At 39.9% G+C, this 27,632-nt stretch overlaps 1 protein-coding gene across 3 annotated transcripts in view; it reads right to left on the bottom strand.

Annotated features, from left to right (window-relative positions):
- Positions 1-415: 415 nt before the first annotated feature.
- Positions 416-27,632, bottom strand: part of BICD2 (BICD cargo adaptor 2) — a 103,219-nt gene continuing 76,002 nt past the window's right edge. Inside the window, exons 3-8 of one of the 3 annotated variants that reach the window (XM_074152860.1) lie at positions 25,111-25,263; positions 22,154-22,606; positions 20,144-21,163; positions 18,895-19,046; positions 5,773-5,983; positions 416-2,554 (exon numbers count right to left, since the gene is read on the bottom strand). In XM_074152860.1, the coding sequence (XP_074008961.1) occupies positions 2,549-2,554; positions 5,773-5,983; positions 18,895-19,046; positions 20,144-21,163; positions 22,154-22,606; positions 25,111-25,263 (1,995 nt within the window). In that variant the 3' untranslated portion in view covers positions 416-2,548. Of the gene's footprint in view, positions 2,555-5,676; positions 5,984-18,894; positions 19,047-20,143; positions 21,164-22,153; positions 22,607-25,110; positions 25,264-27,632 lie in introns of those variants that run through there. The other 2 variants (XM_074152861.1, XM_074152859.1) reach the window with 2 other exon arrangements.

Genomic DNA, 27,632 nt, shown 5'->3' on the forward strand with positions numbered 1-27,632 from the left:
TGAGAGTTTGTTAATTCTACTGGATAAACATCATCTTAACCCATTTTGGAGAGTGTATGAGAAATTAAGATGTAACTTCAGGAAGACTTGCAGCCACTGCCACCAAAAGACTTGGTCCCGGTCCCAGCCCTCCCCTTCCCTGTACTGGTCTGAGTGTTTGCTCTGTGGTGAGACAGATGAAACCAGTCCGACCGAGGTGAGAACCAACCCAGGAAAATCTCATGGAATGGCACAGAGGATGGTGCTCCCCAAATACAAGCACAAATAACAAATTTTCTGGTTCTGCAGCAAACATAGTTTTAAGTTTTCAGTTTCCCTCAGGTAAAAATGAATATTTACTTAGCCACCCAATTAAAATAGCTTAGGAAGACTAATTAAAATGGCGCCTTCTTAAAACACAAAAACAACAAGCAGAAAACGTTATTCCTTTTCTTTTTTATTGATACTGCCAATGTGACTACCTTTACGCAGGCAGATTGCTTTCCTACATTAGACACTTTTTTATTAATTTGGAAGTAATGTTTTGCTCTTTATGCCTCCTAAGGTTATCCAATTAACACATAGTTATACTTTTAAGAAGTTTCCACATTTTAAGATTTCCCCCCCCCAGATCTGTGTAAAGGTTACTTGGCAAGAGTACATGCATATGACATTAAATGGAGACCAATCCACCACTAAAAGGTAATGCACATAAAACATAATACAGTACTTTGACATCATTTCAAATAAATACCCACATACAAATGTAGTAATTTTAAATGCAACAATATTTCTTATGAATCAATACTGTAACAGAAGATGGAAATATAAGTCCCCACATCTAGGAATAATAATGCTTTTTTTTCCAGCAAACAGAAATCTTTTCCCCGCTGTCAATATTATTTCAATTTGTACTTTTTTTGAGGAGTGGGAAGGTTTCCCCCGAACAAGTACCAATTTAATCATTCGTGTGAGCCTCAACAAACAGTAGAGGTGGGTACAGCTTGTTGATGCCGTTCTCTGTTTCTGTTTCCTGAAATTACAATGGTTAGATACAACATGCAAGAGAAGATATCAATGTTCTGCTGCTCACATTTGCAAACAATACTATGGTTAACTGCATCCACCACCATACGAAGCTAAATAACAGCAATATTCCTGACACCTCCTCTGTAATGTTACCACAAATGCGTTCACACATCTTGCTCATTTGTCCAACTTGAGTCCATTTGGTTCCCAAAGTGTATTCAGGTTCGTTTAGGTTGGTTTTTGTTGTGTTTTGTTTTGTTGTTTTTTTTTTTTCTCTATACCCCTGAATTTGCAAGGCTTTGCATGATGAAATATCTTTGACTAACAGAATTTTTTACAATTCCTTGAATATATAAACTCTATAGTAAGACTACCCATTAAAAATGTGCGAAAGGGGAGTTCACTTTGCACTTATTGCTCCATGTCTTTACTAAATTCCAAAACAGCCATTCCATTTCTCCTAAGTTACAGGACTTAGACGAAGCTATTCTAAAAGTCTCCCTTAAAATGATTAAAGGCACTACTGGCAATAATTAATGACAGAAAGGCGCTGATATATAACACCCTATTACTGACAACTTTAGAATTTTTCTTTCTAACTGTACCATAATTTGGCACAATAAAATGAAAAAGTAACAAAACAATTCCAATTTGGAATTTAACTGGTATAGTTGTATAAAATTCTGTTAATCAATAATACTTCAACTTCCTAAAACCCAGGAATTCTGGAATTTATAGGTAATACTACTTATTTAATATTTTTCAAGTGCCTGTTACTGTTTTAACCAGAGCAAAGTCAAGTTTTCTTCTTGTTACATTGAACTATTCCTAAGAATAATAATACAATATGAAAAAAACCCCAGAATTTGAATACCCTGGATTTCTTAATGAATATGGCAGTTAAAAAAAAAATCAGTAATTTAACATATAAAGCTTAACATTTTATAATAATAAAAAAAAAGCTGCTGAAGCACAGCACACAGTTTAGCAGAGCTCCTGTTTTTTGCTGAAACTCTTTTCTAATCACCATCTAGAGCCCCCAAAAAACCTCTGCTACATGCTGATGTAGAATCCAAAAATCACAAGCCCAAATTGGAGAGACTATGAGCACAAACCACTGCATTTATATAAACTCTTCTACATAAGGAATTAAAGAAGCTAAAGAAAAATATCGAAATATCAAAAGTGCACAGGTTTAACAATGACATAAAAAAATGAGCATCTGCAATGAAATAAGAAATTCCCCCATCTGAACATTTCTAGTAGATCATAAACTAACGTGATCATTACATTTGAAGTAGGTTTCTTCAGCACTTGTAAGTTTTCTTACTGCAGCAGCACTTATAGGTAAAGCTCGTTTGTTTTATAGCTTCAGACATAAAAGGAAAATGTCAGGTAGTATATAGGAAAAGGTGTTTTCAAAAGTTAGGATCAGGTCAGTGGTTTCATTCTTTGTGCAATGGACTACCACTTCTAACCGAAATGAAAGAGGGTAAGAAATGCTGTTGCACTGTTGGAAAGGCCTTCTCCAGGGACTACTCTACAGCTGAAAAATGGAAAAATAAAATAGCATTAGAAAAAAAAATAATAATCAGTGTTTATTTCTCAATTAAAGAACTTAAAACAATGTGCTGCAAAAGCAGGTTAGTTGGTTGAGGGTGTCTGTTAGATTCCTGGGGTAGAAGCAGCCACCTTAGCTCACGGATGCTTTCCAAGCCGAGGAAACAATGCTTTACGGGTTCAGTCTGGAAGCAATAGCTTTGCAGAAAGGCTTCTTACAAGTACTGAATAAAGCTTTGCTGTTTGAGCACAAGTTAACAGCAACGAATGTGCAAGAAACATTTTCAGGGACGCTTTAGGTTCCTTGGAAACATGCAAGTCAGTAGATCATGCAGGCCAACGCAGAGAACAGCACTCAGAAGAGCCTGCTTGCAGAGGTAGGTGATGGCATAAGGAATTTTCCATGCTTTATCCCAACCCATTGAAAGTGATACGAAAGACTTACAGCAAATGTACGTTTCAAGAAATTGTTAATCGCCAAGAATTACAAGACTCAACCTGAAATATTATCTAAAAATATGAACAGCAGGATCATGTCACCTTACCACCATCCCTCATTTCTTTTTATAACGGGTGCTAAAAGAACCCTAATTTCTTTTTATAACGGGTGCTAAAAGAACTTAAACCATAACCTTGACACGCTCAAATAGCAGTCAGGCTTCTCAGCTTTTTGTTTTTTAAAGATCCACAGAAATGAACGAAGATGGAAAGGACTACTAAGACTACCGGGCAAAAATTGTTCATACTTGGAACTGAAAGTGTGAGGCAAGACTGATAGTAACAGTCACTGGCTGGTAACCGGGGCAGCTTTCTATAAAGTTCCAGTTAATTTGAAAAAAACCTAACAATGCATTCAATTAGTTTCTCCATTTTACCTTTTTCCCATTAGTAGTTTGCAAAAATACTGCCATTGGAGACACGGAAGCAGTGAAAACTGTATTAAAGCTCCCTACTAGAGTGGAAGCAAAATTGTAACTGTTTCTATTGGTGCAAAGAAAGTTCGCACTCAAATGACAGCTTTTACAAAGTATTTTTAAATTACACTTAATGCAGGAATGAGAAGAATAAAGGCCTTTTGGAAGATTGTGCAGCAAAGAAGAGAAAGCAGGATTGAAAAATGCTAAAAGATGTCTCGCTTCTAAAATATCAAACCTGCTATTTAGCAATATTAAAGCTCAAATTCAGGAGAATTCAGTGTTTTCTAAAAAAAGTAATAATAGACGCACAGGGCCTGGTTTCTAAAGCCAGAATTGCTCTTTGTTTAAACTTCTCAAGCAGTGACGTTTGAGCAACATATTAGACTTAAATCACTTGTGGATTTTTTTTTTTCCTCCTCTCAATATTGGTAAATGCAATTCTGGCATTGGACTGTGGCATTTTGATGTTTCCCAGCTTGGGAGGAAGGTTTCTACAATTCCATTTGTTTAAAGTCTTACTGTATGAATTTAGGAGTCTCCCCCTTCCCCCTAATATCTGGGAAGCCAAAATCCCCCGTGGTTTTCCTTCACTGGGAAAACAAGCTGTGCTCCTTATTACCTTATATTATATATCACTGTGCTCTCTCCTGACTACTTATAGGCAGAGCAGCAATGCGTGGGAAGCAAGCTGCTGGCCATCTATAAAAAATGGTAGCGAGATGAGGCAGTACCACACCAGGAATATTAGAATGGCTTTATAGAACATCACTGTCAAGCAGACAACTGTGCAGTCTCACATTGCTTTTTAGGCATACAAAATTATTTGAAAGAGTACAAAATGAACAGGGCTTTACATTAAAATAAAGTTTGAGGCTAGGCACTTTAAAACTCTGGTTTAAAGAAAAAAAAGTGTGCCTTCTTGTGCTCCACAAATTTTCCACAATTTTAGAAACAACATTTTCAATCTTTTTCTTTTATATAGGCACCAATTATGAAGTACACTTTTATATTATCAAACACGCTGTAATTAAGTGGCTAAAAAGGCCTCTTAAAAGTTCAAGAGCAGACAAAGGTTTGTTTTTAAAGATTAGTATGTATACTAACCTACTTCATAAGTAATTATTAGCAGGCTGATCCGGTTCAATTTCCTGTGCCTATAATGTAGAGCCCTGTGAAACGTGCTTGCATAAGGAATGCATTATCCTTTGTGTATTTAAAAAAAAAAGATCAGAGCTCTGAAATACTATTCTATTTAGATTAATACTGAAAGCTGAGAAAAACTGTTTTGTGACCGACAATACTAGACCACAGTCACATTAATTCTACACATATATGTTGTGTGGCTACAGTAATATCTAAAACAGATTCTTTTCAAAGTGTTATGCTTACAAGGAGCAACATGAGACCACAAAGATCCTTTCAGGACATGACACTTTTCCACAGCATAACTTCTCAAAGTGGAACTGTCTACCAGGTAGGATCCCAATTCTTAGAATTTTAAGTTATATCAGATGGGGTAAATATTGCATATTTTTAATATAAACGTGCAAGTTTCTTCTGGTTAATCCTCCGAAGGGAGGGAAGCAGAGTGTAAATAATGTACCCTACTGAGTTTTTTTCTAGCTTTTATAGCCTATAAAAGCTTTAGTACTTTGGTCAGTGGTGATGTGACAGCAACTCCTTAATACCTGCCAAAACAGGCAGATTAATTTTGGTTCCAGTTTCCAAATGCTCTGCATTTTAAAGACATACCTCTAATTTTAACATTTGCTTTTCACCACTTCTTAAGCCACAATAACAAGGAAGGTTTTCTGTTTGTTTCTGCCTGTGAAAGCATTTATTGAAGTATGCTGCAACCCTGGAGAAAGGATCACATCTGTGCTATACCAACTACAATTAATAGCACCAGATATACTATATCAGGTGTACTCTTTTAACACTTACCATAAACAGCAAAACCCATACATGTTAATTGTGGAAAAAGCTAATTCCTTTCCACTATTAACTTGTTAATAGCATCCCCATACTTATGAATGAGTTACAGTTAATACCACCATAATACAATTTGTATTACCTGGTTCAACAACATACTAGTACAAGTCAACTCACTGCGACATTAGATAGTGGGGATTTACGCTGATGTTTACAGCATAAAATAAGATGCATAATATGATTTTTCTACACACCTGTCCTAGTCACAATAGATTTTATATTTCTCACTACAAAAAACCTGGTTGTTAAGGACAGATCCTTCTGGCCTGTCTCCGCAGGACCGAATATGACTTACACTAGGGTTACTGCTCTTGGCTTTGGAAGCAGATTTTGTGCGCACCCTTTTGGACTGCTCGTGGTCCAGCTCCAAATGTTCCAGGCGCTGGGTCAGTGCCAGTTTCTGCTGGATAGCCATCCGGAGCAAGGAGTTCAGAGTCTTCTTCTCATCCTCAGCCGCTGCAAGCTGCCGCTGCATTTCATCCAACTGTGTGACATATTCGTCACATCTGCAATGAAATATATCAATCTTTAGCAATCCTGGTTCCATCTATAAAACATGAATCTCTTGTGTCCGGCCGATATTAGCAGAACGATAGCTCTGCAGCTGCTTGCATACACAGTCTTTTAAATAGGAACTTCAACCAAACCTGTAGAAAATCACAATTAATTTTTACTGGGGTTCTTACAATCCCACACTCAGCAGGTACGTTCATGCCTTTGACGATGTAGTATAACGGACAGCAAGCCTGCTATCAGAGTACTTGGGTCCAAAGATTAGCAAGATGTCCTTCCATGGTGAGGAGACACAATGCAGTCAAATTACTTTTGTCTGTGCTCACACAGAGACCACAACCTTCCTGAACTTTAGGGTGGAAAGAGACCCTGAGAGGAATAGCAAAAGAGCTGTGAAACAACCATTACTGAAACTCAATCGGTACTGCTGCTGGAGTGCCTGAACCTCATAGTTTGTTACTTTACACATGGAATCCAAATAACAAGTTTCCAGTGCTGACTGAAGAGCATTGTTAAAAATAAGCATCTTTCATAATTCTACTTTAATCTACTCTGATTCCTGATGTAAAAATTCTACAAATATTATTTTATTACTGTTTTCTCTACAGCAAGCGCCCTTTATATAATTGCTTTCACCATCAAAATTCATTTTAAAACAATTAAACAAAGGAACCAAGTGTCCCCCGCAGGGAAACCTGTAGGAATCTGTATGAATGCCTGCAAGCTGTTTCACCTACAGTCATCGTCACTGAGCTTGGAAGCTACTTAGCTTGCATGGTGCATCTTGAACAACTTAAAAAATTAACGTCTTTACATGTAGATGCATATCTACTGCACATAAAAGAGCGATTATGTGTATGGGTAGAAAAATAAGTATTCATAGGTACCAGCTGGAATTTACAATGCCACATCTGTAAAATACAGCTTCTTCATAAAAGCAAAAATATTAGCAAAGAAGTTCCTTTTAATGTCAAATTGAAAAGTCCCTGAATTTAAGGGACATTTATCATCACTAAGTAATATAAAGCAGACTGGAAAAAACCCACCACAGAACAAAACTGCAATCACATGCAGATTTATCAGCTGTGCTTATGCTAGTCCCGAATTCTGCTATTCCTGCCTTCCAATAGCAGGATTAGGCCTATATTCCTATTTATGTTTGCTTAGGAAGAGAGAAAGGGAAAGGAAAAAAATAGAATTTTATTTTTGAATAGACATGGAGATTAAGCACTAACCCAGAAATATTTATATATGTCAACTACAACCACAACGTATCTCAGCAAACCAGAAGGTTCTGAGTTCAGGGCCTCTCTGTGAGCAGGAACCTGTCCACCCCCCATCCCTCTGCACCCTGTGCTCGTGTCTCTCACAGTCTCTCTCACACCGTGGGGCGCAGGGAAGGCTAGGCGTGAGGGGTTCCTCTTTTTAAAAAACAAACCCAGGAACCTCCACCTTGCTGGAAGCCCAGCGCCTGCCCTGTCCGTGGCCAGATGGACCTCACAAGGCAAACCCCCTCCGTACACCTCTCCAGTGGAAGCAGGCCGAGAGAAACACAGAAGTATCTGCTCCATGTAGGGGTGGGAGCGGGGCAGGGACCCAGGGACCGCGGGGAGGCCTGACGGCTCTGGGGTCTCCCTACAGTTCTTAAACACACTCAAGACGTTCGGGTGAAAAGCGCAAGTCTGGTTCTACCACCACTTTACCCTTCTGCTTCCTTTTCTACCCATGCCCCAAACCTGATGCCTCCAAAGCCCCAGAAACGAGGGGAATGTCCAGAAAGTGTTACCAATTCCTTGAGGAATATAAGGCAATTGCTTCAGCCAAACACAATCTGGCATCGGAGCGACCTGTCCCCATTACCCTTGTTTCATTCTCAATATTACCCTGCCAAGAGATTTGGGCAAGGTGAAATTATGGGGAGGTTTTTTTCCCCTTTCCCAGTTCCTTTCTCGTGAAACAAAATGTGTCCACTTTTTTGGTACAGAACAGGAAGTTCTGTACTGTATGGAGGAATAACCCCCTGCACCAGTACAGGTTAGAGACTGACCTGCTGGAAAGCATCTCTGCAGAGAGGGACCTGGGAGTCCTGGTGGACAACAAGCTGCCCATGAGCCAGCAGTGTGCCCTTGTGGCCAGGAAGGCCAACAGTCCCCTGGGATGCATTAAAAAGAGTGTGGCCACAGGTCGAGGTAGGTCATTCTTCCCCTCTACTCTGCCCTGGTGAGGCCACAGCTGGAGCACAGTTCTGGGCTCCCCAGTTCCAGAAGGACAGGGAACTGCTGGAGAGGGGACAGCAGAGGCTAGGAGGACGATCAAGGGACCGGTGCATCTCTCTGCTGAGGAAAGGCTGAGAGCCCTGGGGCTGTTCAGCTGGAGAAGAGCAGACTGAGAGGGGACCTCATTGATGCTGAGCAGTATCTAAAGGGCGAGTGTCAAGAGGATGGGGTCAGACTCTTCTCAGTGGTGCCCAGGGACAGGACAAGGGGCAACGGGCACAAACTGGAACATGGGAAATTCCATCTCAACATACTGAAAAAAATATTTACTGTGAGGGTGCCAGAGCCCTCAAAGAGTCTGCCCAGAGAGGGTGTGGAGTCTCCTTCTCTGGAGATATTCAAAGCCACCTGGACACGTTCCTGTCCAACCCTCTCTGGGTGACCCTGCTTTGGCAGGGGGTTGGACTGGGTGATCTCCAGAGGTCCCTTCCAACTCCTGCCATTCTGGGATTCTTTGAAGATAATTTAGCCCTAAAATTTTCAGCCCAGTGAAGCCGTGTCAGGATTGCTATGTTCTGTCTACTCGTTTGGCTTCCACCAGAGAAGTGCCAGCCAAGTGGCAGATTTCTCTGCTTCCACGGCCCCATTTAGAAACTAAAGACATGATGGAAAGAAAACAAAACCATTGCAGTAAAGCAGAGTAGGAACTTCCCACAGAGTCTTGTTAGTGTCCCTTAATCCTCTTTTGTAGTTGTTTTTGGTGTTACTCAAATGCCTCTTCATCAAACGCAGCCAGTTGTGCCAAACCTGATAGCTGACTAGTAACACAGTCAATAACTTGTCAGAGTCTAAAAGGCAGTGAAGTCGTTTGCACATGAGCCAAGCTATAATTAAAGCTGTGATTTTTGACTCAAAAAGGTCATTGTAGCAAGTCATTATCTCACCAAGCTTTCTGTTAGCACAAAGGTTTAAAATATCAAATGAATGTCCTTAGAAATTACAAGGCATTCACTATTTCAAATATCTAAATTAGCTTTTTTTTTTTCTTCATAAGAGTCTATGCAGGGAATTTTTCCTTCCTTTCCAACAAAGAGGAAGGGTTATCAGTAGCATACATGCAGCAGCAGTTTTTCCTGTACTTGACTAACTGTTCTCTCGTCTATAGGAGAGGACACGTATACAGGAGAGGACTCGGGGGAAGCAGGACTGGTAGCTGCTATGACTGCAGGCAGTCATGCATCATGGACCTGTTTTCCTGATCTTTAAGTCAAATGAAATGCTATAGCTTCAAAACCAAACCTTCTCTTGGAGCAAGCCGGGCTGTCCGGCTCAGAGGAACCCCACACCATGCAACATACAGCAACTGTTCACTCCGAACTGGGGAGGGTTGGAAAGTTTGCCCAAAGTGGATGTAGGCGTTGCATGGATGAGTGGACTGGGATCTGCCCTACTTCTGTCCTTCATTCCTGCTGTTCACTGACTCCCAGTTTGATTTTCTCAAAAAAAAAAAAAAAAAAAAAAAAGTTAGCCTCCCTAAGCATGTAAAACAACACAGCCTCTAGCATTACTTTAGTGTAATGCAAAGCTAGTAATAGTAGCTATGGCAGCATATTTTTGTGGTATGAGTATTTATATTTTCGCTGCTTTGCAGATATAACAAGAAAAGATTATTCCCTTTTACAGCTTCATTTGCCACGTGCTGAGCTTCTTCCCAGCTGTATATTCAATGCAGAAATCATTAGAAGATCAGAAAACAAAATGTCTTTGTTTTAAAAAAATAAAACTTTTTTATTATTTTTTTATTATCTTTTAAAAAGATAATAATTGAGCTTTCATGCTTTAAAGAAGAATATGAAATTAGCATAAGCCTGTCATACATTTACACATTCGCAGTTTTAAGTGGATAGTGAACAGAAGGCTTTGATGTTGCCTTTCTTAGGACTGGTAATTAACAACAACAAAAAGAGGAGCTTAAGGAAACATCAACTAGAGTTTTTAAAATAACACCAGCTAAAACAAACATCTACACAGATGAAGTAATTATCCTAAATGTTAAATAGAATGATGAGAAATAAAAACTAAATTCTCTAAAACACTATCTGAAGCCAAATTATTGAAAAATATAACACTAGGTTGTCTCGTTTTCAAAAGCTGCGTACCACTGCTTCCCACAGATGCCAGTTGTGCCTTATTTCTGTGCACCATTTTTAGCGTGTACTTTATTTAATAACATTTATAGCTAAATTCACTACTGAATCAAGATGTGTTCCAGGGAAGAAAAAGTGATGTAACCAAATGCACCTGGGTGTAATTATACTTTTTCCCCCTCCTCTGCCATCAGTATGAGGACCGTATGACAGCTTCCAAGAAAGCAAGACAGATGTGACTGGAGGAGGCCTCAAGAGAAGCATCAACCACTTTAATTTCTACCTCAAGAGATTAAACTGTCAACCTACATAAGAAATTAAAATATGGAGGATTAAAATCACAATTTTTTGACACTATTAAGCCAGGAAACACATTAGCAGAGAAGCAGTTAAAATGATATGTAAATGAGCATTGACTGTGTTCGGCCACAAGGGATATTAGCCACCTGCTATTTCAAACAGAATCTTCATACTAGAGATTAGTATTAAAGACTGAATTTTAACACCTTCCCCCATCTTCCCTTTGCTCCAACCCCTGGTGAAAACCAGCTCATCTGCAGAGAAAGCAACAATTTTCTATACCAAAGGAGGACCATCAGGAAGAAAACTATGGCAGGAATAAAGGTACTGAATCTCTCTCACAAGGTGGACTTCCACTGTGCCACTGTGTCATGTGGCAAAGGCAGAGGAGCCCCCGACAGACCACAGAGCTGTGCTCCTCAGCACCAGGGTAAGAGTTAGAGACAGTCCATACACAATCTGGATTTTTAAGTGGAAGAATACTGATGGTTGTTGAAGGTCTGACAGCAGAAAACAGGCACGCCTTCAGAAACTAGACCATAACTATTGTCTCACCCAATCTGTCTGAGCTGGTCTCCTCCAGTGGAACTCACACTGTATAGTTTCATATATCCATAAAACCAAATATGTTTGTTTTTAAAAAGCCGTTGAAGTGGCAGTATTAAAAAGCTTTACCCCAGCTGCAGGCAGGCGCATTTGCCACATGGCCTGCGGAGCTCGTGCAGCCCTGGCCATGGGACGAAGCCCCAGTTCAGCATCCCCCAGGCTTTTGCAGAAAGCCATCTAAGCCCCTTTCTTCCCTTGGTTTGCACAGTAGTGAACTGCGCAGATCCAAACTCCAGTAATGTATTCTTCAAGAATCCCTGAAGCACAAAGCACAAATCCTGAAGAAGGCAGAAGAAAGAACACCCCAAATTTAGGTAGTTTAGGATTATAAAGTTCAAGGGAGAACCTAGGGAAACTTAAGCTAACTGCTAATTTGTAATTATTTCCTCAATACCTTGCACTGAAAACTCAGATGAGTTGTGTATTTGAAAGGAATAAATACTGTGGCCTTTATTTTGATAAATCATTACGATTTTCACTAAGAACAGAGAATAGTTTATAACTAGCTATAGTTTTCCAGAATGTTTATAATCAGCCAGGTGTAATTAATGTCCATTAATAAGAGATATTAAAGAAGGTAATCAGAGCACAAATCTCTCTCATAGTTTGAAACATATGGGAAGAATTATCTCCTGCACTGAGGGAACAATCAGCCCCATGCTGCTGGACACTACAGCTCTTCTAAATTTCCACCGATAAAAATTCTCAAGGAGAGATCATAAACTTTTTCAGCAAGTTCAAATTCAAAATTTTGAATTCCTAGAATTCAAAATAAAACTCTTTTTTTATAAATTGAAACTTTTTTAAAGGTTGAAATTAACAATCCTATGCCACTAGATTAGAAGTAATTCTAAAGCTGTCACACAGGCAGGACATTTTTCCCAGTTCTTCACTGAAGGGGGAAGCAAGGCGTGGAGGATCTAACTGTGAACTCTCCAGCCTCTCTACCCTAAGCCACCGCAGCTGTGCGCATGCTTTGGTTTTGGGCACTGACACTTCTTATTAATTGCCAAATGAAACCAAGACTTGTCTATCTAAAAGAATACAGATACAAGGAACTGCTGCTGCAGTAGTCTCCCATATGAGGTATTTTGAAGTAACTCACTTTCCATTTTGATTAAAAACAAAATGGGAGACAAGCTACATAAGCAGAACTGGTATTGTCTTTACTCTGAGTATTTCTATGGCCCCACTATGATATCACAGGAACATCTGTGCTTTACTCTCCTTACCAGGAGGCATTCAAACGAAGCACCAAGGCACACAGAATTGGTGTGGACATAGCTACTTTGAAAAACACCTGGCAGAAGAGCGTGAACTCATTGTTGCAACCCAGGTCCAGGTTCTATCTACAAGGGACACCTTCACCAAGGTTAACTTTCAATATTCCGGTGTTGTTTGTAGTAGATATGTTAACTGCCAGGCACATTTAGAGTCCAGAGCAGGCTCATCAGTGTTATAAGCATGACTATGCGCAAGACATTTCTGTGGCATGTCCGTAAGAGTCAAATGCACTCGTCCTGCCTGGACGTCTCCCTACTTCCACGTGGGTGCTGGCAGCCCAGCCATTTTTCTCTCCAGACATCATTCATCACCTCTAGATCTAGCACCAGGAATAGGAGGCAAATGCTGTTACTCCTGTCTGGAAATCCCATTCTGGAAATTTTCAAAGTCACATTTTCTGCGTCTGGCTCCTCTGAGCATTTATCCTATGGGATATTTTTAGAGAAGTTGAATACTTACACTGTGTGGGGTCCAGTATGAAGACCTTTTCGCTATAGTTCTCAATCCTGTAAGGACTACGCTGTTCTCTGCATAAATTTAAACTCCTTTATATTCTGCTGGCCTTTGATGTACATGAACACAAGAATATTTTTCCAAATGCTTTGGATACTTGGAAAACTGACAGAGCTTGTATGACCCTGAACTGACAAATGTATTAAATTGAAACACCTCTTCTCCATTAATGAATAACAGCTAGATGCTAGTTTCTTGTGTGTAATCATGGTTTTGTTTCTTTATCACAAGCACTATCTTGCAATTCAATCTCATCTTACAGGCCGTCAGTCTTTCCAGTATGTTCTAACACTGGCCACTTGTCCCCTTCCTGACTTGTAGAGTTTGCCTCTCTCTATTTACAAATACTGGAACATTGATGAAACACTGGAACAAATACTGGAACAGTGACGAAACGCTGGAACATAAGGATAGCCATGATTTACATCTAGGCATATTCGTTGTCTGCTTTTCAAAGCCTTCTGCTTCTGCCAGATTTCTTAATTACTGTTCTATCTTTATTTCAGAGGGATGAGAAATGTCCGTTCTCTTACTCTCCTTGCTTGTTCTCAGGCTTTGGAAAAGAGACCAAAAATACATGAGCAGCAAAGTTGAGAAACCTGTGTCTTTAATCATAGGAGCGCAGATGTACCCTAAGTCACATCTCAGAGCCAGTTTAAGTCTTGAAAGACTTATTAGGGTTTATTAGGACAAATGCAACTTCATATAATTGTTTGGCTTTGTTGCCTGACTCTGAGAAAATAAGGCAGCGAGGAGCCAGCTTGGCTGTTTTCAGCCTGCTTTACTGCCTCTGCTGCAGCAGTTTGGCTGTAAGCTCTCAGACAGGAAGCCATTCTGGAGAGAAGAGGTTACGGTGTCATCCCATGAGTGCACATAGTGCTTAACATGCAAGGTAAGGAGACAAGAAACTTGCAGGCTATGTCAAAAGACAGAAAACCAGCAGAAAAATAACACAGGTAAGAGAAAAGCGAAAAAACGTGTTGTAGTTTTATTGTGTATGGTTTCTGCCATTTTTTATATTTAGTAGAATTTTTGGAAGGATGCTTACTCAAATTCTAGCAAATCAAACTCAAGGAAAAGACTAGCATAACATAATAAAATAACCTTTGCTTTTTAAAATGCAAAATTGTGTTTAAACTCTCCTCCTGTACAATCCATGACAAGCTTTTCTCAGTGCATTCTTTTCCTGGCCGTGAAGCGATGGCCAGACTGGTGTCCTGTCTAACCCTCCTGTAAGGACTTCAACCTGAACTGCTAGTTGGTGAATCTGTGCACCTGTGCTTCATCACCACCTGCAGTGTACTCTGGAAATTGCAGATTCAGAGGTGTTCTCCAAGCAGCTAGCAGAAACCTACAGTTTTCTTGCTCCGTCCTTCCTTTCCAAAAAGTTAAGCTAAACAAGCCTCAAGCTTCAATTCCAAGCTGGATTTTTCTCATCTGTTTTGATACAGTACTTTTCTTCTTCTGTAGTCAGTTTTAAGAAACCTGAGCTCTAATGTGCTTGCAAGTCTGAATGACAAATTGCTTGGAGGCAATCTAGAAAAATACCATGACCTACAAGGCAAGGAAACCGTGCTCTACTCCCACTCAAACCACTAGAAAACAGGTCACATTTGCTTTGAGTTCCCTCAAAGCACTTTGGAGCAGCTCTTTTGTCTAGCAAAGAAAGGAGCCTGTCTTTCTCCTGATGATACTTTAGAGGAAGATTAATTCACGTATCTCAAATTTGCTACTAGCCTCCCCTCCTCACACTTAAGTAGGGATTTATATTGGTTTTTACATATTTATATATATATTTATTTTATTGTTTTATATATATTTATAGATATATATATATAAATAATTCCATTTTCTTACCCTACTAAATGAGAGTTTTAAAAAAAATTGAAGCCTACCATAAAATATTATTGGAGGTTAAATATTTTTGCCAGGAAAAAACAGTAGCAGGTCCTGGCTCTGTGCTCCCTATGCACCACTTTGAAGTGACCTGAATACCACCAGTGATACATACCTCTAGACTGGGAACTCCTGTTCTCACTCACTGCTTTTTCCTTACTTGGCGCTCTTAACATAGGGAGCTGGTCACATTAACCAAAAACCACTTTGAAAGTATCCCCTTGATTCATATATACTTGACCAAAGACCTGAGTGAAATGAGTTTACTGCAAATACGTGCTCTTTATACTTTTTTGTTAACGAGATGCAGTTAAAACTCAGAGACATTTCAAACTCTCTGAGAGTAAACATTGGGTTTTAAAGACTTATTCTGCCTTTTGGAAATTGCCATTGAAGATTTTATTTGAAAACAAACTAGTCATTAGTTTATAACTGTCCAAGAGAAAAATTCTAACATAAATGGTTTGTGTGAAGCCACATTTTCTTTTGCCAATTTGCAAAGATTTATTCTTTAAATTACAGAATTCACCCACCTATATTATTGTAGTACAGTGTTGCAAGTGAGCATTAAAAACAACTGCTTTCTTTACAATGTTCAATCTCATCATGTGAATACAAGCTACTCTGTTTTAAATCCTAATTCCCATGTAAATACATTCATAACTCCCTCAAAACAGTAACCACAGTAGTGCATTTTGTACGATGAATTTTGAGACAGATTATTTTGGGAAAATACACTTTCAAACAGCTGCTCTGGATAGCAGGTAAAACACAGGAGCCAGATGGTTTCCATAAAGAGAAAGAAGTACCACTTCAGATCTTGTAATAAAGCTGGAAGCGGCACCCTAATGAACATTTGCTGCATCATCCATCATCAGGCCTTGTTCATTTACATTTTGCAGCACCCAAGCTGCTCGTTAGCAAGTGCCTACCTACTGGCAAAGTAAAACAAAAAAGATGTTCAGCTTCTCTTTGGATGTTAAATGGAGAAGTGATTACATCTTTTTTTTTCTGTTGAAGAGAGTTTACTAATGAAGCATCAAAATGTTTGATTTTAATAAAGTGTTACGTAAGTACCTATCACAGTCAAATTAACCAGATAAATTCCATTTTCAGATATACGGGGCAGATTTTTATCTGGCTTCCAGCCTGTTTCTACATACAACAGTGATATGTGTGTTAAGAAAATCTGGACTTTAACAGGACAGCTATTGCATGTACGTCTATAATACACTATGCATATCTTGATTTATTCCTTTGTATGACAGCTTAATTTCAGGCGTACCGTGTTGCAGCAGCCCCAGTGCTGGAGGCTCTTAATCTGTGTTTCGCAAGCCTGCCTTTGTCTCCAGGCTGAGGCCTTATTATATTTTCATTACTTATTAAAAATAGCTGGTAGTATTGTCAAATTAGTGGGATTAACCTACTTTAAAAAGGAAATTAGGTCAGTTACTATATTCATGTCCAGCCTTCAGCTCTCATGCATGGTTCCAGCTCTCTTGTATCCTGCAAAACAGGCAGTTCCCTGTGGAAAGCGCAGCGCTGCGTGCAGCCGTCTACTTCATCCTGCACTCCGGCCCAACGCCGAAACAACCGTGGAGGGAAAGGCTCGTCATCAGTCTCTGCTGATACAAACCTCTCGGCCAGAGGAGAAACATCACTCCTTGTACAGAGGTGCTCCATTAGTAGGTTGCTTGCGATGATGAGGACAAATCGGGCTGTTACATACTTCTGATTTGAAACACACCTGAAAATCAGACTCCAAAAGATGTTTTGAGGTTATCTTCACCAAAGTACCTAGGATCACCCCTTCCAATCCTATCTTACCTGAAACAGAGACTGAGGTGGAGCAGTCAGCGTCAGGGCAACACGCTCAGCCAATCACCAAGCTGTGCGTCCCCTCTGGCCAGGGGATCGGGGAGGGGGACAGTACCCTACTGTCAAGGCCTACAGGTCTTGATAGTGATTGCGGCATCTGAAACACGTGGCACACAGGGAGAAAGAAGCAATTCTTCACACTGTGCAACTGCCGCAGGCTGGGTGTCAAATACAAGGCCCAGCTGCTTCTCTGCTGCGCCACGAGCAGGAACGCAAGTCCTCATGAGACGAAAGGCTCAGCGGAACATGTCTCCAACTCACTCCAAACTCAGCTTTTTGAGTCCTCTTGGCCCCTTATTTTTTTTTTTCACTACAGTTACTAAGTAAAGCATAAGTTCAGAAATTGCAATTGTGCATTTACGCAGGGGAGCTCACTCCTGCCAAAAACCCACAACTGCCCCAAGAGCTCCAGCACCGATCTCTTCCGTCTGCTGCTCTCAGAAAAGCATTTTTTCTGCCTCCATTCTCCCCATGCCAAGGAACCTTCATTATTGCCTTCCAGCAAGGACAAGATTGACCTCCAGATAATACCCCAAGAGAAAGGCAGAGAGAGGGTTACCCCTCTGATAATTCCTCCTCTCCAAACCAGTTCACAGTCACACTCTCGCTTTCTCACTGGGGCAGGAAAATCAACATGTAGGAAACCGTACTGCTGCTACGTGTAATTTAGACAGCTAGCTATCTGTATCTAGGAAAAATAACTGAAAGTTAATAGCATGCTTTTTGTCTTTCCTCTCAGCTTCAAGCTCACCTACAGCTAAAAAAGGGACTGCAATTTCTGTATATTAATTACAGTCTAGAAAAGGAGACAGAGAGGCAAGAAAGTAGGACAAATCTACACTGTACAGGGCATTCCTTTCTCTGGCATAATGAGCTGCCACAATTCAACCTTTAGCATTCCTTGGTATCCATTTCTCCTTTCCACGCTTACCCACATGCATAGTTATTGCTGAGAAAGGCTGAATCACCAGGAAGCTTAAGATTACTCAAGGAACATGAGAGTTGCTGCAGAACCATGCCCACAAATGACCATTCAGAAAAGCCTCAGGAATCCTCATAAGCACCCTCACGATTCCTTACCATGGTACTTTTCAGCAGATGACAGAAAGAAAACCTTTTCTGGGATTTTCTTTTTTTTTAAGGTGTCCAGAGCAGGCAGAGAACAAAGCAGCACACAGCACATCCAGACCATCCTGTCCCCTTGGGGTAGCTTAAAAGCAAGTGTCTAGGTTACATTAAACAGCATCCTTTACAGCCTCTGTTCTCCATCTTCTCTAAGCAATGCATGGAATATGCAGGAAAAGGAACATTGCCGGGGCGGCCCCAGTGAATCCCACCAGGCTGGGACTGACAAGTTCTATTTAAAGCTTTTTCTTTTCCTGTTTTCCAGCATCATCTCCACACAGGAGCCAACTGCACATTCCTTAGCTGTGCAGATCTGGATTTTCTAACACGACATTGCTTCGTCAACTTTCCCCAAAAGAAATGTGTAGCCTCAAAGAAGAAATCAATGGCAGCAGCAGTAAGCAACATGCAGATCAAAATAGCATTTATCACTTCTATAGCACGTGATGGTTTTTTGTTTGCTAACTCCACAAAACACAACCAAGAAGCAGAAGCAAGTTCCAAAGACATATAAAACCCAAATCAGCTCACACAGGTAAATGAAATGACAGAGACGCCAACTGCAGGATGAACAACCTGTTTGCAACATCTTTACTTTTTGCTGGGTCATTAGAGTCACATCTTCATTGCATAATAAATGCTCATTTTGCATCATTAAATGTCACTCCTCCTCAGAGGTAATGGTGTCTAAAGAACCAGTGATAATCTCGCACCTGAATTAAATAAATACCACCACAAGTTCTTGTTTTGTAGCAACATACTACATCCCTGGCATTTTCCTCATAAATTGGAACATATCGCAGACAAACACTATAAGCAACGATCTTGGAAGAAGGCAGCCCACCCTGCCACTCTCAGCATGGATGGGTGGGCAGGGTGTTCAGCTCTTCCTCCACAGAAGCAAGAAACGACATTTTACAGAGTTCAGATGTTCTTTACCTTGTAGCAAACATTGCTCTCAGGGAAGAGAAGGTAGCGGCATCCTCTTTCAAAGCCTTCAGCTCGTTTCTCAGCTTCATCATTGTCTCCGTAACCATTGCTTTCTCATTTTCATACTTGCTTTTTAAGTTAGCAAGGGCTACCTCTGCAGTCTATTGTTTACCAAGAAGAACAGAAACGTACTAGTTAATGAAATTCTTCATGAAGTGGCTGGCTAAGAGATTTCTAATCACTACTCACATAATGAAACATTTACTTTGTACTGGAATGTTAAACTTCTGGTCAACTTCTCTTGTACAAATTAAATAAGATTTCATTTTTGAACACTGGCAACAGATCAGACATACGGCTCTCCTACTCCCATTAACCATGCAGCAGCATCTAGGAAGTTACAGAATATACATTTAGTGATGCCTATCTCCAACTACTAAAAGAAATCAAACTTTACATGCTTCAACACAAAGAACAAAATAGTCTATATAGTATCTCTATATTTAAATGCATTCATCAACCACTTGCACGGTTCTCTAACCCTTACAGCATTTTTCCTGTCTCACACTTTGGGACACCTTTTTTAAAATGTACAAAAGAAAACTGAAATTATGTACAGATGTCTTAAACACTATATTTATTTTTTTTTAAGACAACTTCAATTTGCATTATTTTTAACCTCAGATAATGAAGGATGTCACATAGTGTCTTAGCAGCAGTTATTTTCATCTGCTGCACTGCTAATGCATATCAAATGGGACAGCCCAATCCTGAAAGACTAATTTTACCTTTCACCCCTGTTTATTTTGACCATGTTCTTATATCACATCCTTATCTGGGAAGGCTTTCTTTTATTTTGCAATTTGAGACAGAAGAGTACATAAGTTTATGAACTCTTTTAAGGGCAACTACTAGAATTCTTTTAAGTAGAAAATAAGATTTTCCTCTTCATTTTAGCTGTCTTACATTAAATATAATATGATATAATTTAAAAAGTGAGTAGATTGAAGTTACCTTAAGCTTAATAAAATGTCTCATGAGTATGTGACAAGCAAAAGTCAGTTAAAGCCCCAGCACTCAGCTTTACAGTAGGACAGTGCGTGCCCCTAATGAAACAACCTGCTTTAGCCTTAGATCAAACAAGTATCAGCAACAAAAGCCCCACTGAGCTGAGGGTATAGGCAGTATGAGCTCAAAGCCAAATTCTCTTGGGTTTACGAATTAGGTAATTACCTTCATACCTGTAAGACCTGGTTACCTGTTTGTTGGCCTTTAGCACAGTTCTCAGGGTTGCTATCTGTTCTCTCTTGGTGCTCAGCAGGGACTTCAGCTTCAGGATTTCTTCCATGAGAGCTTCCTTGTCTTTGTCCACCACTGGCCCAAGCTCTTGAGTGGCAACACGCTGCCTGGACAACTCAGTTGTTCTGTCCACAGCAGCTTGCAGGTGCTTGATCTGATCCCGGATTATAGCGATCAAGTTGTAAATGTTCATTGGTTCCTTCCGAGGATCTGACACAGGAGATGGTAAAGATGACACTGGAGATGGGCTGCTGTCACCACTTCCATTCTCTGCCTTTCCTAGCTCTATAGTTAACAGCCCTTTAGAAAGAAGAATGGGAGACCTTCTTCCCTTGGTCTCTGGGCTACTGCGCCCGCCTTTACCTTCCTTGTAGTAATCCAGCATCACTCTGTTTGGAGTTTCATTGTTGCACATGCAGACGTGGTGGTATAAATTGGCCAGTTCTTCACTGAAGGCGACTAGTTCATCTTGGGCCACGCTGAGGCTGCCCTGTGTTTCTCCGGCAACATCACTGACTTTCTTCAGCTCCTTCTCCAATCTGGCCACCTGTTCTCTATCATGCCTACTGGATTTTTCTAGTGAGGTGATCTTTTCAGTGAGAGCTTGGCTTTCAGTCTCGTATCTGCTCTTCTCTTCCTCATACTTTGACTCACATTCTTTGTATTTAGCCTTAACATTTTTAAGCTCCTCTTTTAGGTCAGTAATCTCGGCCACAGCCACTTTGTACTTGCACTCCAGGATCTCTGGCCCATTGATGTCAACTTCATAATAATCTCCATCTTCATGACTGTCTCGGTCCTTCTCATTGTCAAGGGCAGACTGACGTTCCTTGCTGACCTGGAGCTTCTTCATTGCGTTCAGGTTTTCTGTGAGTCTGCCAACTTTCTCGTGCTGCTCTGAGAGGGCCCCCCGTGTATTTTCCAGCTGCTTCTGAGATTCCTGTAGCGTCGTTAACAAGTTCACCTTTTCTCTTTCCATCTGAAATGCAGGAACACAGACATCTACTTAAAGGAAACTGTATCGCTTAAATGGTTTTATCATAAGAGAAAGCAACTTAGCCAAGGTCCATATGGTTACAGAAATCTGATCACTTGCACATTATGGAAAAGGCTATTTAATTTATTCTAAAACTATCTCAAGCAGAATGTTCCTTGCCAGTTTTTTCTCACGTCCACTCCAAAATGCACATTCTTACACACTGCTTCCATAGCTGATGGTTTCATTCTGAAAACATCATTTCAGCTGAAGATAAGCTAGAGCTTACTGTTATCTTACAAATTATCAAGTAAGTATTAGAAAACATGCTGCTAGTCCATGGTGGAAGACTGGAGCTTCATGAAAGACTCATAAATACTAAAACTTTTAAAGTTTCTCCTCTGAAAGACCTTATTTTGAAAAAACACAGCATTTTTTTTCCACAAAGGATGGAACACTTAAAAAATGCTGGACAAAATAACTTTAAAGCACTTCTACGCAACACAAATCTATACCTTGTTTCAAACTCTCCAACCAATAGCACAAATACAACACAGAAATGCTTGGTACTGATTAAAATTTCATGTTCGTCAAACTAATTACAGAAAATAGTTACAGTGTACAAAACTCCTTTTCATGAAGATGACTGGAGTAACTATCAATTTTTGAACAAAATATTATCTTCCTCGCTAGTGATATAATGAAGTAGACACAGCATATACTGCACAGATGATGCATTACAACTTTCCTCCAAACACAAGACATGACTGCTCGCTTCTTTGCATAAAAAAAAAACAACCAAAAACCGAGCAGAGCTATGGTTTTCTACTGACAAACATTTAACATTCTCAAATTCCAAATCAATCAGAGCCTTTACAAATATAGTTCATATGGTACAGTGGTCACGTGAGATATTGAAAAGACCAAAATTACAACCCGAATAAACTCTAGCAGCTATTTGGAAGTACACAGTTGTTTAGGAAAGCCATTTACCTGTACAAGCTGTTGTTTCAGCTTCTGGATTTCAGAAATGTTTAATTCACTCAGAAGATCTGAAACCAGACTTGGGGCTGGAGGGAAGCTTTCCGTTTTCTTGGGCGTTGATGCACTATTCTTGCCATTGCTGAGTTTGCTGAGGCAGTTTTGTTCAAATCCATTCATGATTTCATCATTATTAGGCTCTGTGGCTTCATCGCTGAACTTCAGTCCATCCAAAGAGATGTTGAGGTGGCTGTTGTACATGGAGTCATTGATGTTCATGTAGTGAGAGAGCTCCTTACGAAGATTGTTCTTCTGCTCCCGCTCTGTCTTCAGCGTCTCTAAGGCCTCCTCAAGCTGGCGTTCGGAGATCTCCTTCAGCCGTATGGCATCTTCTAGCTGGCTGTTGAGAAATTCTGTTTCCTCTTCAAGCCTTTTGATTTCGTGTTTCAGGCCTTCGAACTCCACCTGGAGACATACAAATGGAGGGGAAAAAAAACCCTAATGAAAATGTTTGCTTGCAAGGCACCAAGTAGTTTTACTTTTGAATGCTTGATTTCACTAAATATGGTGAGAATAGAATGCTTAGAAACTTTATTCCGTGCTCTCTGTGAAGGCAAGTTATGTAAGGATTGTTTGCAGTCATAGTTCCAGAACTAAAAAAATCATTCTATTCTCACCATATTTAGTGAAACAGTTTGCTTAGAAACTTTATTCCGTGCTCTCTGTGAAGGTAAGTTATGTAAGGGGTGTTTGCAGTCATAGTTCCAGAACTAAAAAAATCAAACTGTTGAATGAGCTGATTTATTCCAGCTTAATTAAGACAGGTGGGAGATACAGGGTGTGATACAGAGGCATTACAAAACAGGCTTTCCTAGCACATTATGCAAACTCTTTCTCTGTTTGATTAACAAATTCCTTGGCCAATCTTCCCACAAACTCAAGCTCAACACTTCCAAAAGCCATCATTGCAAAACTATGCCTCTGACACTGCTGTTAGAATATGTCACTGCGCTTAAAACCTAGCTATCAAACTCTGATTTTATACATTCAAAATAAAATGTTTTATCATTTCTGTCATCATCATTTCAGCAAATCTTGAGAGCTATAATTCAGACTCTACACTCAGACTCATAGCACTGCCACATGAAATTTGATGGCATGCTATAAGGTTTTACCTGTAAAATTGAATTTTTAAACCTCTCGCACTCAAATTATGAACACCAACCATGAGTATAAAATTCTGAATCCCTTGGGGGGGGGGGGGGCGGGGAAAAAAGCCTAAAGAATACCTTTTCCTTACCTTGAAATTAAGGAAAAAACAGCACATGATATATGACCCTATGTATTTTTGCCAGCTGCTAAAAGAATCTTAGATACGAACCGCACCAGTCTGGTAGTGCTGAATCACACGTGATTTAAAAACCAGGAACCAATCATGGTAATTCAATTTTGCAAGTTAAGCCTGGGAAAACTTGATTGCTGCTTCTAGTTATGTCAGTGGGATAATTAAAGCTTAATAAAACTCATCACGTAGGATTAGAAGATGGTAGAAAACTAAATAAAGCATTGCCATTAAAAGAATTAGCTCTTATTTCTATATATGTCCACTAAGCTCAAATATTTAAGATTGCACTCTATTTTCAAAGGTTCCAGAACACAAACACAGTAGTCAATAATTACTAGCAACTGACAAGATAGCGTCTGAGGTTAAATTTAGCTCAGCCCAGAATGGCAGCATTCTTTTAGAATGTGAACATGGAGCTGGGAACTTTCACTTGTTCCTCCGAATACAGTGAATGAGACAAAGAAAGGTAAAAAACAAAAGCAGCCAACTCCAAAGTTTGGATTTTACCACACCACTATCTCTTCCAGGCTGTATCTAGAGCGTAATAGCCCCTTCATCCCTACTGCATTTCAGGGCACCCAAACCAGTATAATTAGACCAAATATCTTCAGGTGAGAACAGGTCCAACCTGTAAATATCACGCATATCAGTGAAGCCAATGTGATAAATATTGACATGGAGTGTCACCTGGATATAAATACACCAAGTATCCCAAACACCTCACCTGGTAGCGCAGCTTTCACTCGGAACACTGAAGGAGCTCTGAAGCAAACCCTAATAAGCTTTTGCTAAGTGTTCACTACAACAGATGGTATTAACACCACTGTTTTCTTCAAGAGCTTTTATTTCAGAATTATTACACATTTTTCTCAATTGAGCCTTGCGTTTTACTTATACAATGAGACTGGCAGGCACCTGAAGAATAAAACCAGCAAGTCCTCAATTGATAGATGAAGATTAGTGAACTGTATCAAACGCCACATCTAATCTAATTGCCTCCGCAAATGATAACTCAGGGAAACTCTTGAGTTTTTACAAAAATGCAGTTTTCTAAAATTCTGAAAATAGCTGAAACTGTGCAATTGAACGTGACTTTTCAGATGCGCAGTCACACAGGTCTGACAACATAGAGCTACTATAGCAGCAGTCAAAGGTTAATGAAAGTAGCTGGAAAAAAGTAGTAGTACAGAACTGGAGAGAGAATGTAAGCACTAAGTAGTAATAAAAACATATGCTCAGAAATACACCCAGTTAGAGATACTGTGGAAGACAACGGATGGAAAGTATTGCAAAGAGACACTGAAAAACTACTGTAACAAAAAGACTAAAGCAAATAACAAAGCAGAATGGTAGAGACTTCATTTCCATCAAAGAAAGAGAAGGCAATGGAAGGACCTGGAGGTCAAAGTAGAAGCAATAAAGTCTTGTAACTGAATATAAACAGTCAGAAAGGTCTTAAACATTTTGGCACAACTCTTGGTAATAAAAGATAGAGCTTATAGTCTCAAAAGCAGTACAAACACAGAAAAGAAGTGGTTGGATGTTCAACTGAGACAGAAACATGCTGTAACACAGGAATTAACTGGCACTACCGAAGCAATGCTTACTATTTTGAATAACTCGCCTGATTTTGCTTCAGGACGGAAACCTGTTTCTGGAGACAGATGTTTTCCTCCTCAAGCTCAGTGTAGTCTTGCAGCAAACGCGCTTCTCGGAATTTATATTCCTTAATATCATCTCGCAGACGGGCCCTTTGGATCTCCACGTTCTGATTGACCTGGAAAAACGAAACAAACCCCCAAATGATAGTGATTTGGCCAGCCACAATCAAATTTCAAAATTTTATTGTTCCTTATGTGCACTAATCAATTAGATTCTATTCAAACAGAAATTTTCCTTGCCTCTGCCAATGAAATTACAGAAAAGCAGGTCATTTACACAATAATTAGATTTTGTTTTCTTGCTTCTCTTAGAAACATAAGACTCACTAACTTCTTACTCAAAAGTTAATGAGCAAGCAGGGAAAGCAGCACTCACACCTATGTTGTCTCCCTGGCTGTAAGCAACAGACAGAAGTTTTCCAGAACAGAAGTCAATACCTGAATCTTTTAAAACTTAAACAAGAAGGGCCGTTTCACAAGAGAAAAAACACATTCTTATTTGGACATGTATTTGCTGCTGCTTTTCAACAGACCTTTTCTTTATGTCCTTTTCTTCATGCCCAGTGCAATAATTTGGAAATACGTTCTAATGAATCCTTTTGGAGAGACACACAGAGTTATGGCTCAAATGAAATCCAAGATCCTAGGTAGAAAGAAACAGCAACTATGGTTGACTCAATAGAGTGGAGTAGTAAAACCTTTAGATCTTTCATGAATATACAGAGATATGTAAATAAATTGAGCTAACACATATCCAGCTATGTGAATGGCTCGGTGTACTTAGCTCTATTTTTTCCCAACATTATTTTCCTTCAAGTCACAAGTTCAAATATTTAGTTAAAACAAAGCAAAAAAAATGTTCTAAAACGTTAGCAGAAATATCTTCAGAGATAGGCAAATAGGCAATACAGTTGCCTATAAAAATAGTATTCAGATATTTAGCAGCTGTACCTGTGAAGTGACAGGATGGTTTTCCAAACAGTTCTAAATCAGCTCAAAAAAACCGCAAGCTCATGAAAGAGGCAGCTGAACAGTTCAGCTAGTTAGGTTTTGGTATCTTATTTCTATTTTCATCTATCCAGCAGCCTAGCCAAGAAAGCTTCACCCTCTCATATACAAACTCAGATTCCCTTAGAGTTCTCCGCTTCACATCAGAAAGAAGAATGTCAGCAATGAATAAAGTATGGTCTCAGTCCTCTCGTGAGTGTGCGGCAGGAACACAACATGTATCAACAGGCACCTACAGAAAACTAACAGATGAAGGAGATGTTTGCAGCAGGAGCATATACCAAGACTTGAATCTGGCACACTGAACACAAACATAGGATCACCTGCAACTGTTAAGGCAAATAAATTTAAATTACAGCTCCCTCGCATGTCAGGTAGAGATTAGACTATATAAACTTGTCTGCTTATTTTTAGCAATGAAGAGAAGAGCACTACTTCCCAGAACACTGAGAAGGTAAAATAAACATGAATTTCTGAAACCAGACACTACACTACAACAACGCAAATGACAAGTTGCTACGTCCTGTAGTTCAAGCCTGAGCAAGTGTTGGTTCTATCTTTGCACAAACCCAGGGCCCCAGGGAAAGAAGCACCACAGGGAGCTGAGGGCTACCGGCTGACATGAACTCACATCTTAACTTCTTAACAACTGCAATGAAGACCTCCTGGCTTTGGCAGAAAGAGCCTCCAGCCAGATAATCCAAAGTGTTTAACAGTTAGGATCGCAAAAAGCTCTTGCATCAAACCGAGTTTCATACAAATTAGGAGATCTTATCTGTGATTTTCCCCATTCCCAAATAAGTGAAATGCAATGGAGATCTCCCACAAAGCTACTGGCGAGCTTCTCTCCACACCATCTGGGTTGCTTTGCTCCTCTTCCTCCCTGGGTGATCTTATCTTTCTCTTTGCAGAGGTCGATGCCTGGAGAAATCACTGGAGCCATCTTTTTTGGAGAAAGAATGGTTTCTGTCCAAACCTACCCGTTTAATTCAGAGTAACAGTAAGAACTCATTACTTAATGTGAAAGTATTGTCATGCTCTGTCTGGCACAAGAAAAACTCGTTCTATCTCAGTGTGTACAGGAAGACCAGATTTAAAAATAGCTCCCTTGTTTCCTGACCGGGGAAGGAAGATACAACCCAGACTTACTGGCTGTTTAGCAAGCTGTACATTTAGCTTTCTCTTAGCGTTTTCTTGTCAAATAATTGTGCGTGCTTGCAAGCTGCAAGGTTACACTGAGTGCCACGCCAAATGGTAGGATTTTTTCTGCAGGAAAGAGAAGCTACTGAATTCTTCCTTGACTGGATTTTTCTATTACCCATAAAGAAAGTGGTATTCGTGTATTTGAAGACAGGCAACACATGTTCTCACAGATAGTGTTTTACTGTTCCTCAAGTGCACAGAAGAAGCGAGCTGAGCTACAGATGAGCTTGAACCTTTATGTGACTCTTGTTGCTTCAGTGGCTTCATCCTTCTT

Source organism: Numenius arquata, chromosome 8 (genome assembly GCF_964106895.1).
Source record: "Numenius arquata chromosome 8, bNumArq3.hap1.1, whole genome shotgun sequence".
Classification (NCBI taxonomy): Eukaryota; Metazoa; Chordata; class Aves; order Charadriiformes; family Scolopacidae; genus Numenius; species Numenius arquata.